Source organism: Pygocentrus nattereri, chromosome 15 (assembly GCF_015220715.1).
Source record: "Pygocentrus nattereri isolate fPygNat1 chromosome 15, fPygNat1.pri, whole genome shotgun sequence".
NCBI classification, from domain to species: domain Eukaryota; kingdom Metazoa; phylum Chordata; class Actinopteri; order Characiformes; family Serrasalmidae; genus Pygocentrus; species Pygocentrus nattereri.
The window spans coordinates 33415084-33431730 of NC_051225.1; the positions used below are offsets into that span (position 1 = coordinate 33415084).

General features: G+C 39.4%; 1 protein-coding gene across 2 annotated transcripts in view; it reads right to left on the minus strand.

Moving 5' to 3' along the window:
• Window positions 1-14461, minus strand: part of LOC108430149 (nidogen-1) — a 58124-nt gene extending 43663 nt beyond the window's left edge. For both annotated transcript variants that reach the window (XM_017702445.2, XM_017702444.2), the window contains exon 1: window positions 14228-14461. In XM_017702445.2, coding sequence (XP_017557934.2) covers window positions 14228-14434 — 207 coding nt within the window. In that variant the 5' untranslated portion in view covers window positions 14435-14461. The remainder of the gene's footprint in view (window positions 1-14227) is intronic.
• Window positions 14462-16647: the final 2186 nt, after the last annotated feature.

Sequence of the window (16647 nt, forward strand, 5' to 3'; positions counted from 1 at the left end):
TTTTTACTTTTCAAACATCAAAATGTTCTCCGAAAGCCTAAAACATGATTTTTTAGTCTTAACAGTTTAGTCTCTTATATATAATAAAATACAGATATACTGTAGAAGACATAAGCAGTACCAGTTGTAAATAATTATACATTATTCTACTGAAACATGGTGCTATAACAGGTGAAAACACCTATTATTATTATTATTATTATTATTAACCCCTTAAAATCCCAGGCTCATTACTAATGCTAAGGCTTACTACTCAGCAACTTTTCAGTTAATCTTTTTCTATAAAAAAAATCATATTGCTGTTCAGTTCAACTTTTGGGTTTAGCTGCTGCTAGGATTAGTAACCCTAGCTTTAAAACATCTGGATTCCCAGGAACTTCCACTCTCACAGTGAGAAACAGATGCTTTACCAATCTGTAGGTCAGCAAACAAAAATGTCCATTACATGAGTCCATCTGTTGACCGTGAATGTGTTCTCTCTACCACACAGGCTGCAACTGCTGAACTTTCACTTCACCCAGCAAGTCCTATGATGGTCTTTTATTTGAGGGAGTTCCAGCACAAAGGTATTTTGACATGCATATTTTTCTAGAACATGATCTCAAAATGTGTGCTGGGTATGAGCCAGCCCGAATCATTTACCCAACACAAAATGCTCTAATTGGTTACAGATGATGTGAATTTATTCTGAAATTAGCCGAACATCCAAGAGACGCAGTAGGGCTGAATGCAAGGCTGGTTTTACACAGCAAAACTTGCAGGCGAGCAAGTGAGCTGCATAGAACATATACAGGAATTAGAAAACAAACAAAGTTGCACAAAGTTTTTCATCAATTAAATCGGCAACTTCTATTTATTTTTAAACACACTGGATCATTCTCGCTATATAAAGTCATCCATGAGGCAGTGGTGGACCGTAACTAAGTAAATGTAATTTGTTACTGTACTAAAGTACTTTTATTGTGTATCTGTACTGAAGTATTTCCATTTTGGGTGACTTTTTACTTTCACTCCACTACATTTCACAGTCACAGTAATCTGCATTTTGCGAAATCTGTCGTTCATTTAGGTTTATGTGTGCATATAAATGTAATTTCAAAACGAAAGAAGCGCAAAGCAAGAACACCAATCAGGGCACAGGACGCACTTCATTATAAGCTTGTTTTGACCTGTTGAACACACCTACCTTTGTGTAAGTACACCACAATATAGAAATATGTACACATATGCAGTTGTGACTGATGCATTTCTTTTTTCTGAATTTATACAAACACATTTATTTTATAGCAAATAAATTTTTGCTAGTTTATGTTTATGAACATAGACAATAGACATCAGTGTCAGACTAATTAATGACATTCTATTAAACAATGGGTCTACCAAGAGTGACTCTCCTATATAGTATTTTCTCCTAAAATGAGGACATTATTCATCTTTTAGTACTTTTACTTTCGATACTTAAGTCCATTTGAAGGCAAATACTTGGGAGGAACTTCTACTTTTACTGGAGTAATATTTTACCTTGGGTATCTCTACTTTAACTCAAGTACGTGATTTGTGTACTTTGTCCACTACTGCCATGAGGTGTTATTGACATTCACATCAGCAGCATTTTATCAGTCACCTTCTTTCGGTTCTATACCTATTTTATCTTTTATCTAGGATTCCTTTCTATATATTTGACTTTTAAACCTTTTCTGTGCATAGTAAGCCTTAAAAAATAATCTTTATGTCATTTTTACTTGATCTTTTCAGCAATGCACATTCTTACAGAGCCATATCTCAACTATCCTTCTCATATCACTTCCACTCTTTGGCTGTTTTATTTTCTGTTATACTGAATAGTGAAATCAATTGTTTGATTGACAGTGCTGCTTGTCATGATCACTTTATGCACTATTGCATAAAGTGTTGTACTTTTTATACCCCTTAAAGTGTTAAACTTGTTATAGAGAGTTGAGGTGGTTGCAAGACTGGCTTTCCATGGTGAGCCTTCCATGCAACTAGTTGCAAGTTTAAAAATTAAACTTATTATTAAACAATTAAAAAACAAAACTGCATACAACACATTTAGTCACTCCACTAACCAGCCCATGGAGTAACTCGTGTTTTTATGGAATATAATTCTTGCTACATAAAGTCATTCATTCATCACATCATTTAGATCCCAAGGGAGTTTACAGTCAGTCAAATCAGGGGGTATCAGGAGAAGAGACAATGATTTATCTAATTATGTCTAGGGAATGACTTCCTCTTGAATGACTTCCGGTTGAGTGAATGCTGGCGTGTCTGACTGACGCTACTCTTTGGATTGTTTGGTTGTTGTTAACTGTTATTATGCTAATAATGTCCCCTTAGTTCCATTATCAGAACTCTGCCTTACATGTTTGATGTTTTAATGAAAAAATTGATAGTATCAACTTAAAACCCCAGCAGTTTTTCAGCTCTGATAAATTTTGTTGCTAGGTACATTAACATATTCAGACCTACTACCTGTCTCCTGGGTCCTATGTCCACCCCACCGTTTAAGCATGCCTTCCCTCTCACTGCCCACTTAAAACTAAAGTCGTCACTGCCTCTCTTACATCTGGTTTGACTCCATCCAACTTAAAAGTGGCTTTAATCCCCCCCAACTCTTAAAAAGCCAGGGCTTGACCCTGAAGAATTTATGAACTGCCAACCCATTTCAAACCTTCCCTTTACACTGCAACTACACTTACACTTGAGTGTGTGAATCATCTAACCTTTAACAAGCTATGTCAGCAGTTTCACAGCACTCAAACTGCACTTGTTAGGGTTACAAATGCTTAATTCATGGCAATGGACTCTGGCTTATTAAACATACTTGTTCTTTCAATTTTGTGCTGCACGGCAGACTTGAGAACATGACTGGCATCACTGTCCTTAAATGGTTTAAATCATACTATATCTTAGTAACAACAATGTGCCTCTACTGGCAGGTTTAGGTCTGACTTCTCTTGTCTCTCCCATGATGTTCCCCAGGGCTCAGTTCTAGGCCCTTTACTTTTCATATACAGCAAGGCCTCCAGTTCCATTGCAATGCAGATGAAACGCAAATGTATATATACACTAAACCCTCAGACAGACTGCCACCTTCTGCTTTGCTCAATTGTTTGGTTGCTATAAAGACAAGGGGCCAGATTTATGTAAGTGTCTTATGATAGATAAACTTCTTAAATTTGTTCTTGATGTTTTTTCCTAACATCATTCTTAAGAAAAAAGTTCTTAAAACTGTTATTTTACACATCACTTGAGAATTCTCTTATGTTTTCTTTAACTCTTTTCTTAAGACTAAGAAACTTTTCTTAAGAACAGTTCTATAAACAAAACATTACGGTCTTAAATGCTTAAATGTTTTCTTAACCTTACAATAGCCTCACATTTGCCTTAGGCTGTAAGAGTTGAGTTAAGCATCTAAATTCATCACAGACACTGCTTCTGCTACTCTCACCCATCCTTATCTATTGCCTTCCACTGTCACTCCACAATTTTCATATTTTCCAAGGAGGAGCATTTTTTCCTGATGGTTATTTCTTCCAACTATAGTTCTTTATTTGCTCTCTTCTGAGCAGATTAAGCTAAAAGACAGAAATAACAGTTAATACAGATTCAAAGTGTATTTGGAGTCACTTATGGTAAGGTATACAATACAACATAGCCTACATAAGAAAACAATGGAGATTTTCTTATGGAAATCTAAGAGAAATGGTTAAGATTTTCTTAAGAAAGTATTTGAGAATTGAGTTTTGAGGTTTTTTCTGCGAATTTCATTTGAGAAGATTCTTATGAACGTCTTAGTGTTTGTCTTAAAAAGTTTTTTTCTTAAGAAGGTTTTTGCGAATCTGGGCCCTGGATGGCTAAGAATCTTTTATAATTAATAAAATTAATAAATCTGAGGACATAGTAATAATCGGCATGTAAAGTCAGCCCAACTATTGCAACTGAGTTGCAGGATGCTTTACATGAAATTTCACAGTGTAAAGCTAGTCTTCAGAGTTATGCTCTTAGGCAGCTGTAGGGTAAGTTAAGTGCAGGGGAGTCAGCTGTCCCACTGGAAAATGAGTCTACACATCCTTGGACTTTTAGCATTATGTTAACAGCTGTCTCTGTTGAAATGAACACACATGTTGAGTATCCTGTCCAAAAAGCACAAACAAAAGAAGTGTTTACCTGATGCCCCATAAAACAGAGCAGCAGATCTTGTCTATTATCTTGCGCTCCTCAACTACGGAGCTGCATGTGCCAAAAGTGTGAGATATGCTGGTTTTATCGTTTCCTGTTCATGTGTAGTTTGGGCCAAAGTCTGTGCCAACTGCAGCAAGGAAACCCACAGGGAATGCTGTTAGACCACAGATAATGGCTAAAGTTTCATTGCAGGGATGTGAGGTTTGTTTTCTTCCCCCTCTGATTACAGCTGCAGTCAGCGATAAAGTTAATAAGGAAAAAACAGGGTTGGGCGACACCTTTGGTCTGATTTAATGCATCTCATCTTTTGTGGCTGATCCAATTCCAGTCCTCTCTTGAGGACCAGCCGGTACTAACAGCTTCATCTAGATCAGTGATTCTCATACTGGCTCCTCAGGGCCTCACAGACAGCTTGGTACCTGAGGCTATTAACACCGAATACCTGGTTCAGGTGTTTGGAGAGCCTGGTTAGAACAAAAACATGATCGGGTTGAGAACCACCATTCCAAGGCATTACATACCTTAGCTCACAGTACTCTAGGACAGTGTTTCCCAAACTGTCCGCCACGACCCACTGCTGGGGTGCAGTGAGTGGGTTGTGAGGAATCTAGATCAGTGTATATTTTGTTTTCCGCTCAGTTTCTGCATCACTTTCACTTCCAAAGCATTCCTTTGTAATCAGTGTGGGCCTTTAGGCCTGTTTCACACACGCTACAAAAAGGACAAGGTATATTGACCAGCAATCTACTGCATAATAACACGTTGGCCAAACACACACGTGCATCATGTAATATACATTTTGCACTTTTTTATGATATTTCTTATTTATTTTGTGTCCTCTAAGAAAATACTTGTGCCAGTTTTTTTGGGAAAAAATAAGAATGATCAACCAATCAATCAATAAATAAATAAATATAAATAAATGTGAAAGTCGTGATAATAAAGTCGTGAAATTTGTATATCATTATACCTCTATTACCCACCCTGTGCGCAAGTCTCTGATGTGTGACTGTGGTAACTGCATTTGGATCATGATTATATTGTTTATCCAAATATTTGTGCATACAATAATCGTTTGTCTAACTTAACCATCCAAGCTTAATATCAGCCAGTATTATTGGACTCCATGGGCTTAATGCCAGCGCAACAGAGTATCTGAAGTGGTATCGGCCTTCCTGAATCAAAAACAAAAAGTGTGAGAACAACCCACTACTCAGTGCTACTTATACTTTTAGAGTAACCTTAAAAAGCTCTTAGAGAACATATGAGAACACTAGCGCGAGTGTCAACTTTACAATGACCCTCGAATGAGGAGGAGACTTCACACCACAATGGCCATAAAGAACAAGGCCCTAAAACAAGCCTTTTGGCTCCTGACTGAAAATAGGCACACACAAAATACACAAAACACTTGTATTATCTATCATTATAAAACGGAATGGTTCTAAAATCGGATTGGCTGAGCCAAGTTTGGAGCTATCATTACACATGCACATACAATTTGCTCATATAGAATTCTGTATTAATGTGGAGGTTATTATAAACCACTGTGCTGTTCTTCTGCTTGACAGAATTATTTAGTAAATAATTATCAATAGTAAATTAAACTGATTGTTCTTTGTTGCCATGAAGTCAGCAAATACTTTTCATTCTTGCTTCCAGAGTAAGAGACTCTGAAGTGATGCTAATTATAGTCCCAAAGGCCCCTAACCCTAATAAACCCTGCTAGAGCGGCTTCTTCTACCAGGGAGACCCTTCTAATGACACGTGTCAGCGCATGAAGCACAAAAGCAGTTGATAAAGGGCAAGAATGCAGCTATTTGACTTAAGAGTCACCTATAGAATGTGAGTCACTGGCGCAAATTATGTTGGGGCAGCCGTGCAAATGACAAGACAGACTCTCCTATTAAAGGCTTAGCACACTTTTGACATGGAAGAGGGGGGAAAATTCCTTCCTTGCCCACTTGGTGAAGCAGAACTAACCCGAAACATCCCTTCCACCTTGCTGCTCATTGAGCTTTAAATATGTGAGGAATCTAGACTATGGCCTTAGGAATAGCAGCCCCATTTCACAAGTATCTGCAATATGCTATATTATGGAGGACAGACAGGCAAAGAGAGGTGTTAGAAGACAAAAGAGACAGACATCTGTTTCACGAGCTCTGTACAGCTACCCCAGATGTATGAGCCTCATGACTAATGTGTCCAACACACCTACTATAGCTTGAACATTCCATCAGACACTCACATGCCAGTGATATATTACCTTAGACTGGATGCACAGACTCTTTCAGTATAAGTCATTATCTCAGCTTTAACATTTATTATCTAACAACTCTAAATACAAACACCAGAATGGAAGAACAGAGACTTGACGTGATAGATTGGCCAAAAATGTACACAATTTCTTCCTTAGCCTAAATGGAGTCAATCAGCCAAGATGTGGTTCCTTCTTTACTTTTGCACCAGAGCTCTGAGGCTAATGTAGTAAGTAATGGAAACTCACAGCAATCAATTCGAATTACCACATGCCTAAATCATCACATACTTGTGTCAAACTGTGACAAGTTGTTAAAACAGACTTGCTTAGGTAGTTTCTAACACAAAGCCAAAATAGACTGATATTTTGTTTATTTATAGTCAGTAGAACTACTTACTAACTACTGTTCTCCCCTGGAATGGTTTTCAACACTTCCTTACTATACTATGATCATCCGTTTACTTCATAAATATTTGCATGCAGATCTAACTAAGAAAAATGGAATAGGCCAGAAATTAACACAACATTGACCTCACAACAAAAAGGACCTGGGTTCGAATCCCCATCCAGGTGACCTGGGTCTTTTCTGTGTGGAGTTTCCATGTTCTCCCCATGTCTGCACTGACTTCCTCCCACAGTCCAAAGAATGTGTCAGTCCAACTGAAGACTAAATTGCCCCTAGGTGTGATGGGTGTGTTAATGTACATGTCTATGTGTCTGCCCTACTATGGACTGGCGACCTGTCCTGGGTGTTTCCTGCTTTCTGGCCAATGAGCGCTGGGATAGGCTCCAGCACCCCTTGTGACCCAGCAGGATAAGTGGTTTAGAAAATGTGTTTGTGTATGTGAACAGAACATAATTCATATGGGCTGGGAAATGCTTTATAGACATTCAGGTCAATCTAGCAAGTACAGAAAAAGCTTAGCTGAACCTGATATGACATCCTTTTATACTCCTGTATAAAAGCAATAAAACACAGAAGGTTGTGATGTTATTTGTGAAACTCCCTCGTGTTCTTCTGCTTAAGCATGAGACACTCCCAGATAAAAATGGACTAAAATGGAACATTTTAGGCCATGCTGGGCTAATTTCCTCATATATCTGCACTTTATTCATTTTACTGCATTTGTAACGCCTCCCCGATGTGCATCAGCCCACAGTCCCCATAGTGGTGCATCCCTAAAATTTCTAACAAAATTTCATACATTTCTGTGTGGGCTATTCTCTGTAAGGCTTCAATTGCCTATTTGATCTATTTTCTACTGTTGTCCATTTTTGCTGTAGAAGCAAACCAAACGTCCTGCTGACCACCACTTTAATATGTAGATATGCTGTTGTAGACCCTCCCAGTGGAGCGCATATAGGAACTTAACCCCGTTTACTTTAATCATCAAACCCCCCCACCCCTCCCTGCAGGCTCCGCTGGGAGGAGACGGGAACCTCCAAAGCTTCGGGGGAGGGCAGGAGATAAAAAAGCCCAGCAGCGACGACACTCAAGAAAGCAATACAACCTGAGCAAATTCAGAAAGATCCCATCAAAGAGAGAAAAGGCAAAGAGGCAAACAGCAAGTAAGTAGTCAATCACTGAGTTTAAAACAAGAAAAAAACATCAATTTCATGGTGGTTGGACCAATGAAATCACTATTTATACACAAAAATTATTCATAAAACCACATAAAAAACAATCTATTAGCGGAATAAGGAGAAATCTAATTCACACAGTTTTCCACCTACAACAGATTTGGTCGACCAGCCCAGTCGTGATTGGTGTCCAAATGTTGCTTCTTTAGTTTAGAACTAGAGCTACAGTCTAACCTTGTTAATAAACACTAGATGTCAAGAGTCACCCAAATCTTTTCTCTAAATGCCTCCCTAAAACTTCTCTCAGCCTGCTCGATCTGCATCCAGCTCTTCATTAAGGTCAAGCAGACTTCAGTGCAGCTGAGGACTCTCTGAGAACTGTAAAAATGAACAAAACTTCTCCTGTAGGTGAACACAGGGGCAGTCATTTTGGACAAAGGGTGCCCCACCCCCTTCATGTGGATATATGGATTTCAATTTCTGGTGTTTTTTATTTAAAACACCAGAAATTGAAATCCATATATCCACATGAAGGGGGTGGGGCACCCTTTTTTATTAAAAAAAAATGTTTTATTTAAAAAAAATTTTTTAACAGTTATTTACACAAAGAATAAACAGAAGTCACAAGCGTAATTTGTAGGGTTCATACACACAACATGAAAAAGTGTCAGGATGCACCACAACACTGTCAAAACCTCCAGTCAGGTTCTGCTTATTCTTAGAGTTCACAACAAGTCACGCTGCGCTCTAAACCACAGTGACAAGCCTGCATGACCTTAATGAACACCTGGATGAGGTTTGAGGTAGTGATGCACCCAGAGTATCATACCAACACTGACCGTATTAAATTAACCGGATATCGGTCAGACGTGTCCAACACACACACACCATTTCTTAGCCGCGGCTGTTCTTCATTTGAAGCGCACTATTACAAAGTGTGACTTTGTTTGTCACGGTTGTTTCTCTGTGTTGTGGTGTTTCAGAATAAAAGCGCAATGCAGGAACCTTTTCATGTACTCTATCAACTTTGTGAGCGAAAAACTCACATACATTTTTATTATTATTCATTTCATGTGGGCTGAATAATGAATAATGTGAAATATGAAAGGAATAATAGTCAAACCAGACAAGCAACAATAACTCATTTTAATAACAAATATCTGCAATTTGAAGGTATTTCACGCTTCATACAGCTGCCAGTAACACAGCAATCTGTAATCTTTGCAAAGCTAAAGTTTGGAGGAGGAAAGTCACATTTTCTCTGATGGATTTTACAGCTTTATTGCTGCACTGAAAAGTTTACAATGGAATTATAATTTCTGCTTACACTTACTGTATATTTTGTTGTTTCATTATCCAGAAGCATATTAATAAAGCTTCATTCTTGTTTTTCTTTCTTTTTCATTTTTATTTTTAGCACTGTTTCGCTCTAGTTACAGCCTCCTGTTAGAGACTGTGAGCTATACAGAATATAAATAACATTTTTAAAAAGCACTGACAGCGGATCGCTACTCTGCATGTTTGGCTGATGCCCAGAGCTCATTCGGAAGAGAAAAACTGGGATTGGTGCAACCCTAGTTTGAGTGGGGTTGAGAGAAGTTTTGAGGTTGAATTTAAAGAAAAGATCTGAGTGACTATTGACTTCCAGTATTTTAAAAGAAAGCAAAAAACGTACCTGGGTTGGTCGACTACCTCTGGAAAAATACTCTCCTATACAATTAGAAAAACTATTACTCATTACTGTTACATTATGGAGGCATTAAACAGTCCAGAGGTTCAGAAATGTTTGCATAAACCCTAAAATGCCTAATCTGGAAAAATGTTCCATTCATGCTGCCCCACACTACGCTTAATCTGCACTAGGCAGGCAACTCAGTACAGCCTCTGAACCCACAGAGACTCCATGCAGGTAAGCTTCTTATGAGGGAGTTTAACAGGCTTTTTCATTCAGAATGGGCATCAAATGTCGAGCACCCTCTGAACTTCAGCTTAACAACGGAAATGCTCTTGATGAAGCTGAATGGGCCTCGAGAGGGACAGGAAGAAGTACGTATATAGGCTAAGCAGTGCCTGCTTTAGAGAGGGGGCGGAAACTGGAGCTAGTACAGATCTGCTCTGATGAATGCAGGAAAGCCTTAACCTCAGGCAAGAGTTAAAGTATGCATTGAGAGTCGGAGAACACAGCAACATGGCATGGTGTCGCCTGTCTGCACACAACAAAGGCACTTGAGTCCAGACAGAGTTAAAAACACTCTTTGTTCAGTATCTATGTAGCATCTGAGAGCCAGCATTAAAGTCCCCCATGCCCACAAAAATGTGTTCCCAGCAGCAAATGAAAGGCAAAATCGCAGCCCAGATCAGTGCTCCTACTCTCAGACCCTCACTGAATCCAGTCTGGATCTTTGTATTTGCAGTTTCCTGGTGTGGTTTGGTCATCCAAGGCACTTGGTGTCTGGGAGCTGCATTGAACTGGCCAGTTAGCTTCTGAGACCAATCAAAAATCTATAAGGTCCTGTGTGACAATATATATTGCTGTGTAAGCACTCATTGGAATGCAGGCCACTATCAGTGAATGCGGGGATCAGTAAAATAACGGAGGATTTTATTTGAAGGGGGTTGTGTCGAGAAAGCAGGGGAGATGGTGGGGGAGATGAATGAGGCCAGGCGGCGAGTACAAAGACTCAACAAAGTCAATGACCCACTGAATCACAGTACTAGACACAACTATAAGTATCTTCATCTGTCTAAGTCTTTTACATTTGCTACAGTCTTGGGCTGACACAACTGATTATCTCATTAATCAAGAAATCTACTAATTATTGTGACAATTAATAAACAAATCAGTTTTTAAAACAGGCCAAACTGTGAAATAGACTGATTTGGACAAATTCAGAGCCATTCAAAGACTCCAAAATTGGGGAAAAAATGCATGTAAATTAGTAACCCTTTCTTATCTTCATTAACCCTAAAATGTAATCCTGTAATCATGTTTGACTGAGTTACTGTAACAGCTCTACTAGAGTTATCTAATGAGTAAAAGGCAAATTTGAGTTATCACATCAAACTAGCTTTCCTAGTCTACTTCTAGCAGCACTGCACCCACACCAAAGGATTTTCCACATTATTAAACCATGAAATGGAAAAACAGAGTGCTTTCTGTGATCTTATGCTCACATCAAAATACTCAAATACTGTGAATCGAAATATTTACAAACTAGATGCTCTAGATATTGACCATCCTGTATGCTACAAAAGCTGTTATGGTCCAAGTTTGCCATTAAATTCTGAAACGATTTTTCCCAGGTTGACAACTTTTTGGATAAAAGGACATTTTTTGTTCTACATGAACGTAACACTAGTTCACTCTATAAGTAGGTTGTTTTGCTAATCAATTACTACTACAGACTTATCTCTACTACAGAGATAAGATGCTCATTCTCGTTGGGAAATTCTTCAGGATCCAAAGGAAAAAACCATGTTATGTTAGCAGAAAGCTAATTTTCACCTTCCCTCCCTGTCTGGGTTTAAAACCATTTATGGCAACTGTAACTGCTATATATATATATATATATATATATATATATATATATATATATATTGCTATTCCACATATATGTAGTATTTAATCAACATTTATGGATCATCATCAGTCCACAATTCCTATGTTGGCGCATCCCTAATAAAAAGGATAATCTTAACACACTTAGAAGAGGCTAGTCCTATAGCATTACTGTGTGTGTGGGGGAGAAGAGTCCTGCTTAATCTCCACAACAGTTCATCTGATTTGCATGACCAGGCTCTGTCTTTTTGGTCCAATCAATCACAGTGGGTAAGTACTTTAAGAGTGTGGATTAGACCCGGGGGGGCTGGGGTTAATGTTTTGTGTATTTGCACTAGTGGAGTGAACAAAGCAGGAGGAGTGAACAAGGCAGAAGTCCAAGCACGGTTTGTAAAAGAGGGCTGATCAGACAGCAATCAATGGCAGTAGATCATCAGCAACATAAATTCTAATCTCTTCCATAGAAGTCTGGCAGTACAAGCCAGGGCGGAAAAAGTGTTCCATAAAGCCAAGCCTCAGCTGTGCTGAAATCGCTCCAGTGACTAATGACTCCATCTACGGAAGAGACTGGCACTGAGAATAAATATTTAGGTCTCCCTTGCTGGACTTTTCTACCTTTTCAAATGTCTTTTTAATGCAGAGAGAGTGAGAGCATATGGCTGTATCATGTAACACAACACATATTACAACCTTCCTAGTCTTTCTAAGAGTTTTCACAATACATTCATAACAATACACTATTTTTCTGAGCTTTTTGAACAACTTGAAACAGACAAAATTCACCCACAAAAACAACAGTGTCGCATTTAAAGGGAAATTCAACCAGCTTTTCAAAAGTTCTGCATAATTACATCGTTAGGATGCACGCAAAGCCATTCAGAGTGCTTTGGTGTGAAATGCTCTGTTCTAGAGAAACGTACAAAGTCAGAATTGTTCACAGCAATGGTGATAGGAACTAGACGACTGATATCAATGCCACTGAAAGTTCCCTCACAGAAAGTTATTACATGAAATGGTAATAAACACACTATTATATTGTGACTCCTTGTTACCATCAATAGCATTTCACATCAAAATGACTCTAAATGACTTTGTTTACATCTCAAAAATTGCATTATGCAGAAATGTTAAAAATTTTGGTTGAATTCTCCTTTTAAAAGGGCTGTATTTAACTATGAGTATGATGATGTAATGTACACTTGTTGTTGAAGTTTGTCACGATAACAATCATTTATTGCTACACGTCCTGCAACATGTGTCTTTCAATTCTTCAACCATGCACGTACAATTAATGGCAACTCAAGAGATTACAGAGGACTATAATGCATATAATGCATACAGCAGATGACATGCGATCCATGAACATCTGGAGCTGCAGAAAAACCTACGAGCTGAGACATCATATGTGGCCTTAAAGCACATTTTCTTCTTTTGATCAATGCACATGTGAAAGTAATCGAGAGCTGCAGATTCCTGCACAGACTGATAGCAGGTATCAGGGTTTCACACGCAAACTCCTTCAGTACGTAATATGTTCTGAAACCAGCCCAGAACTTCAGGCCTGCTCAATGAATCCACTCCATGAAGCAGAGCAAACTCTGAGCTATTACACTGCATGAATGAACATACAGCTCTGTGAAATGTTGAAGACTCTGTAAACACAACTAATCCTCTCCATCACTACTGAATTCTATACACTGGCCAAGGAGTGCAGTTATTATGTCATTCACTCAAAGGGGAAGGCCACCAAACTTTCAAAACTTCTATGTAATTCACTCATTGAGACAGCCGAGTGTTCTGACATCAGAACAGCATTTCATGTAATAAGTCTCTGTAAGGGAGTTATTATAAGCATTAAACATAAGGGACATCTGGTTTCTAAGACAACCACCACTGAGGGCTGGGCGATTCTGGCTTCCAGCATATATGAAAACAAGATTAAATTATTACTGTGCAACATTCTGTTTCACAATGTCTTGTGCTATAACCCCCCCCCCCTTTCAGCCAGGCTGTGGTATACTTTAAATGGGCCTTTGGTCAACAATAAAGGTAGAACTGATTCATCTGGAACACTTTGGGTCGAAGAGTCTTACAAGGAAGACCAACAAATATTGTTTAAGGTTTGTTATATGGTGGTGTCTCCACCGCAAGGCCATACAACCAATTAGTTGAATCAACTGGATTTCTTCAGCTAAGAAGAGCAATAAATGCAGGACTTTTCCAAAGGCAGTGGGTAATCGCGTGATCTCAATATTGACCAAAATAATCAAGAGCATGATTCTGTGCCATAATCAAGCAGCCCTACGCCCACTGTGAACAATTCTGACCAGAACGGAGCATTTCACTCCAAACCACTCTGAGTGACTCTTCTCACATCTCAACCACTCAGTTATGCAGAAGATTCCAAAACCTTTGGTGGGGTTGCCCTTTAGGCTACTTAGCATCCGCTTTTTAAACTGTCAGTAAGTGAAATGAATGAGTAAAAATGCACAAAAAAAACTAAAAATGAAGACACTTGGGGAAAAAATCAAAAACAGAAAAAGTGAAGACACTTGAAAAAAAAAAACAAACAAAAAACGTACAGACTTTAAATTCTGAAAGAAAAAACTCCAGAAACTCACGTAAACTTTGTCGAAGTTTTCATCGAAGAAGAACACCAGCTGGTCCAGGGTGATTTGTTGAGTTACGTCCGTCCCGGAGTCCAGAAGCTGGTCACCGAACTGAACTCCGTAGTCCAGCAGGTCGCTCCGGCTGAGACCGTTCACAGTCACAGCTAAAACGAGGAGCACCCCGAACACAGCCGGGCAGGGACGCGGAACACCGGCCATGGCTACGGCTCTGCGGCTCTACGGGCATGTGGGGGACCACCGCTCCCCTGCAGGAGGAAACTCCGGAGGGCGGAGTCAGGGGGTCTTACTGCATTAACTCAACATGCTACGCGGTGATTGGCTGTAGCATCTCCAGGCCCCGCCTCCTGCGCCAGGACTGGGCGTTCCTCCGCCAGTTGCGTACGGCAAAATCGGCAAAAAAAAATATTTTTTTAATTTTTCATCTTTGATACGTCCGAGCTCACGTCTGGTAGAAGTGTGAAAGAAATTCAGCGTAAAAATGAAGGAAAAATGCCTGGATTATGGTTAACAAACCAAAGCTATTGATAGCATCATCTATAATTCAGATAATAAGGATAACAATCGGAAGATGACAAATTGAATCATTACTTTATTCTCATGGCCATCCAGTGGAAACGTGGATGTGCTTGTTTCACATCAGAGACGTCGTAAATGATGAGACGGTTAAAATAATGACGAGAAAGCGCGTCACACTCAACATGGGCCTGTTTACAGAGAAACGAGCCAGTCAGCTCGCTGGTTACACCACAAGCGGGAACAACCTCGTTATCGAGAGAACCTGAAAAAAAATGTTTTACATCGTCTTCTGGTATCGGCTCAGCTCGCTTCGAGGCTCGACGGAGATGGTAGCAAAAAGTACTACCAGGTACTGGGTACCAACTTTTGCCACATGGAGAACCAGCGTAGGCAGGCAGAATCGAGCCGAGCTCAAGCCGAGCAGTGAAAACATCGCCTGAATGCCAGGGGGCGCATTACAGGGCTGAATGGAGCCAAACTGCTAAACGTGACAGGGTAAAATAGTTTCAAACCACTTGTCCAGGACCTTTCCTTAACTTTGGAAAATAGAAGGACGTCATTCAGCAGTGGAAACATACCCAGATATTAATTTTTTCTGAAGCAAACAAATTTGGGGCAGCAGGAGGCTAGTATTCCTGATTAGCATTACTGCTACTGAGTGCTGATTGGTTGGCATTACTACTATTGAGTGCTGATTGATTATCATTACTGCTACTGAGTGCTGATTGGGTGGCATTACTGCTACTGAGTGCTGATTGGTTGGCATTACTACTATTGAGTGCTGATTGATTAGCATTACTGCTACTGAGTGCTGATTCATTAGCATTACTGCTACTGAGTGCTGATTCATTAGCATTACTGCTATTGAGTGCTGATTGATTAGCATTACTGCTACTGAGTGCTGATTGGTTGACATTTCTGCTACTGAGTGCTGATTGGTTGGCATTACTGCTACTGAGTGCTGATTGCTTGGTATTACTGCTATTGAGTGCTATTTCATTAGCATTACTGCTACTGAGTGCTGATTCATTAACATTACTACTATTTAGTGCTGATTGATTAGCATTACTGCTACTGAGTGCTGATTCATTAACATTACTACTATTTAGTGCTGATTGATTAGCATTACTGCTACTGAGTGCTGATTCATTAGCATTACTGCTACTGAGTGCTGATTGGTTAGCATTACTGCTACTGAGTGCTGATTGGTTAGCATTACTGCTACTGAGTGCTGATTCATTAGCATTACTGCTACTGAGTGCTGATTGGGTCGTGAGCTGATCTGCACATTGGCTCAGTGAAGCAGTTTCCACTTGCTGATCTGAAAATGCAGGAGGCGCAATTATAAAGTTCTATAACGAGTTAAAAAGCGCTCAAAAAATGAGAGCAGTGTTGAAACGTTTATGCTGTTCTGTTCAGGAAATGAATTTATTCTTCTATGTAAAATGATTAAGCACTTACAAACCATAATTTTGCTGAAATGCTCCATATTACCGCAGTAATCTGCGCCCTCTAGTGTTCGACAAACCTGAAAGACATTACTGAACGGAGTTCACCTCCCTACAAATTCTCTAAACTTCTTTAGAAACACTTGAAAACACTATTAACTCTACTGTGGTAAGTTCTTAAACCAGCCCAGAACTTAAGACCTGCTCTGCGAATCCACTCCATGAAGCAGAATAAACTCTGATCTATTACACTGCATGAATGAACACACAGCTCTGTGAAATTTCTCTGTTAACAAACCTAATCCTCTCCATCACTGCGGAGTTCTCTGCAACCCTTCATTGGTCAAAGTAGTTTACACGATTTTATTCGGGGGAATTTCAAGTGTTAAGATGTAAACAGTGATCCAGATTTCATGTGAGATGCTCAAAATGAGTCAGAATTGATCT